Source organism: Melanotaenia boesemani, chromosome 5, assembly GCF_017639745.1.
Source record: "Melanotaenia boesemani isolate fMelBoe1 chromosome 5, fMelBoe1.pri, whole genome shotgun sequence".
Lineage (NCBI taxonomy): Eukaryota > Metazoa > Chordata > Actinopteri > Atheriniformes > Melanotaeniidae > Melanotaenia > Melanotaenia boesemani.
In genome coordinates, this window is record NC_055686.1 from 22,159,221 (window position 1) to 22,163,214 (window position 3,994).

The 3,994-nt window shown below is 40.2% G+C and overlaps 1 protein-coding gene across 1 annotated transcript; it reads left to right on the forward strand.

The window, feature by feature from the left end:
* The first annotated feature begins 609 nt into the window (after positions 1-609).
* Positions 610-2,906, forward strand: LOC121639379 (zinc finger MYM-type protein 1-like). Its single transcript, XM_041984568.1, has 2 exons — positions 610-697; positions 787-2,906. Exons 1-2 carry the CDS (start codon positions 657-659, stop codon positions 2,732-2,734), a joined length of 1,989 nt encoding a protein of 662 aa, XP_041840502.1. The 5' UTR covers positions 610-656; the 3' UTR covers positions 2,735-2,906.
* Positions 2,907-3,994: the final 1,088 nt, after the last annotated feature.

Sequence of the window (3,994 nt, forward strand, 5' to 3'; positions counted from 1 at the left end):
TGAATGATAGATTTTTGGTGTATACACTCATTCACTCATCAAATCAATAGTATGTGTTGAAGCTGCAGGCCAAGCAATAACATGAATAGGAGTATTGTTTTATTGCAACATTAAATTTGTGTTTTGATTTATTATTTTAATGCATATAATATCCAATATCTAAGCTGACCCAAAAGATTTAAGAATTTCCATTTACTTTCCAAGCTGTTAAATTGTATATTTTAAGTCTTATATAAAAACATATAAACTTACATAAAAATAATTAAATTCGAATGTATTATTTTTTTCAGGGGCATTACTGAAATATTTTGGGCCAGCCTCCGCCATACCGGGTCCATCTGCTGCTGAAGGAACATCAGAATCTTCAGGGGATTCTACTCCATCCTCTGATGTGAGTGTGGCAGCAGAGGACATAGATGAGGTACCACAACCCTCTACATCCTCCTCTGACATAATTCCAGCTACAGAGGACATAACTGATATGCCTTCTTCATCATCCACCGGTAACACTTCTGCCACCTCCCAGGATCCACCTGCAGCACAACCACTAGATCCATTTGACTGGCCATCTGTCCTATCAGATGCAGACAGGACGGACATTGTACGCAGAGGGCCATTTCAGGTTGATCCCTCATTCTCCTTTCCCAGAAGGCAGGATGGAAGATGTTTTCATTACCACTATATGTATAGGAGACTGGTAAATGAGGACAAAATTAAGCGAAGCTGGCTTGTCTACTCTAAGAAAAACAATGCAGTTTACTGTTTCTGTTGTAAACTGTTCTCCAGCAAGAGCTACAAGTTGGTTAAAGAGGGACTGTCAGACTGGATGAACATTGGATCCCTGTTGAAAGCCCATGAAAACAGCCCTGATCACACCAAGCACATGGTCACATGGAAAGAACTGGAGCTTCGACTTAGGAAAGGCAAAACAATTGACCAGGTAGAAATGTCACTCATAGAAGCATCACGAAAACACTGGAGGGAGATTCTCAGGCGGCTGATTGCCATTATTCAGTCATTGGCTGAAAGAAACCTGGGTCTCAGGGGAACTGTTGACACGTTGCACAGTCACAATAATGGCAACTTCTTAAAAGAGGTGGAACTTTTAGCCAAGTTTGACCCAGTCATGAGGCAACATGTTAACCAAATTGAAAGTGGAACGTATTCATATTCCACCTACTTAGGCAAAACAATTCAGAATGAAGTGATTACATGCATCAGTGACAAAATTATGGAGACAATGGTGGCTGAAATTAAACAGTCCAAATATTATGCCATAATTTTGGATTGTACCCCAGATCTCAGCCACCTGGAGCAGATGTCTATTGTGATCAGAACAGTGAAGTTGGGAGAAGCACCTGAGATCAAGGAGCACTTCTTGGGCTTTCTGACTGCACCAGAAACCACAGGACTTGGGTTGTCTAATCTCATTTTGAACAGGCTGGAAGAACTGAACATTCCCTTCAGTAACTGCAGAGGACAATCATATGACAACGGTGCAAACATGAAGGGCAAAAACAAAGGAGTGCAAGCAAGGCTTTTGGAAAAGAACCCACGTGCCCTGTATGTCCCCTGTGGGGCTCATACTTTGAATCTTGTTGTGGCTGATGCAGCCAAGAATTCTATAGACGCAACCAGTTTCTTTGGCAATGTGCAGAAGATTTACAATCTATTCTCAGCTGCTACCCAGAGATGGTCCATTTTGAAACATCATGTCACCATTACTGTAAAGTCCTGGAGTGAGACAAGGTGGGAGAGTCGTGTCAACAGCATTATTCCCTTGCGCTACCAAGCATCTGGCATAAGGGATGCATTGCTAGAAGTCAGGGAAAAGGCAACAGATGTCATCACAAAAGTTGAAGCACAATCTTTGGCAGAGGAGGTTGGGTCATACAGATTCCAAATCTGCACAGTTGTGTGGCACGACATCCTTTCCATGATCGACAGAACCAGTAAGCTACTGCAGTCTCCCAAAATGCAGCTGGATGTGGCAGTCAATCTGCTGGAGAGTACTAAGAGCCATCTCTTGAGCTACAGAGACAATGGCTTTGCTGCTGCACAAGCTTCTGCAAAAGATGCATGTGAGGAAATGCATGTCGACGCTGTACTGAAGGAGAAGAGACTGCGAAGCACAAAGACTCACTTTGCTTATGAATCACCAGATGAACCAGTCAAGGATGCCCTGAAGAGGCTGAAGACCACATTTTTTAATGTGATAGTGGACTCTGCTATTACAGCTTTGGATGATAGGTTTGAAACACTTGGACGAGTTGAAAGCAAGTTTGGGGTGCTGCAGAACTTCTCAGCCTTGGATGAGGAAGCACTGAAGAAACAATGTGAGGAGCTTGAGAATACATTGAGGATTGGAGGGGAAGCTGACATTGATGGAAGAGAGCTGGCCATGGAAATCAGGAACCTTCCTCAGTTACCCACAAACAGGATGTCTGCATTTGAACTGCTGGACTTCTTCCACAAGAAAGAACTGACAGAGTTGTATCCAAATCTTTGGATATCCCTCAGGATTGCCTGTACCCTGCCAGTGACAGTGGCATCTGCTGAAAGAAGCTTTTCAAAACTTAAGCTGATAAAGACATACCTGCGATCATCAATGGCACAAGACCGCCTCACAGGACTTGCCATCATTAGTATAAACCATGAGGTTGGCAAACAGGTGTCCTACGAGAATGTCATTGATGATTTTGCTTCAAGAAAAGCAAGGAGGCAGCGATTTTGAGATCTCTCTTGCTGATGTTGGTGAAAGGAGCCTATAGCTGTTCTTTTCTTAAAACATCAATAGTTAACACTTTTCACTATTTCACTTTTTATTTTAAATTCTTTGCACTGTTATACAATAGTTTTATTTAATATTTATTTGTTAGAATATTTTAGCTGAAACAGGTGTTCATTTGTCATTGGCTTTGCTTTTTGACCTTATTGTATGCAAGTTAATTGCTTTTCTAGTGTAAATTTGTTGACTTCATTATTTATTATTATGATTGTTTTGCACTCTTTCTGACCATTGCTATTTGTCAAAATATGCTACTTTTTTGGTTTTCATTTGTCATTGTTTTTACTTGTAGACTTTGTTAAATCCAAGTTGGTTGTTTTTATAGTTTAAATATCTTACCTTTATGTTTTCTATTATTTGAAGATTTCAGTTAAGAATTGTCTTTATTGTTTTGAGGATACCTCATTTTAAAATAAAGTAAGATATTTGCTGTTCACCATGTGCAAGTCTGTTTTAATTCAATTATGAGCTGTGCGTGTAATTTGGTAGTTGCCCTGTGCATGTTTTGGGGCCACAAAAAAAATCTTGCTTAGGGCCACCAAAATCCTAGGGCCAGCCCTGTCTACGAGGGTTTGTAATTTGAAAGCAAATCAGATAAATATGAAGTCCCAAGACCATTAAGACACTTATAAACCACTAAAAGAACCTTAAAATCAATCCTGGAACACACGGGCAGCCAATACAGTGATTTTAAAACTGGTGAAAGGCTTTCCCGCCTTTTGGTCCTTGTCAGAACTCATGCCACTAAGTTCTGAAGTAGTTGTAGGTTTGAAATGGACTACTTGGAAAGACCAGAGAGCATAGCATTACAATAATCTAATCTACTAGAAATAAAAGCATGCATCAGCACCTCCATGCTGGCAAGAGAGAGAAATGGGCGGAGTTCTCGCCTCATGAAAAGCTGTCTTATAGTACTGAGGAAACCCATCCATCTCAAAGTGTCAGCTGTAAACAAGAAACAAGAAACTTTTTCAGCTAACCAAGTTATTAGCAATCCCAGCTAATATCATCGTTTATGTTCAGCTTAACAAATACAATCAGTCTTGAACTAAAAGGAGCAATGAGTCTTTCAGTTTCTCAGATTTTTTTTTAAATGACAAATTTAGTGGTACTTATTTGGGAAGTACTTAGTTTGTTTTGAACAGACTGATCAGTTAAGATGAGCTGCTGTTACACAAATATTTTTGCTGGACACAGTGAGTTTGT

Excerpts from the sequence above, each read along its gene's own strand:
- LOC121639379 (XM_041984568.1), top strand. The coding sequence starts at position 657 with ATGGAAGATGTTTTCATTACCACTATATGTATAGGAGACTG. Across the intron at positions 698-786 it reads ACTATATGTATAGGAGACTG|CAAGAGCTACAAGTTGGTTA; the intron begins GTAAATGAGGAC and ends ACTGTTCTCCAG.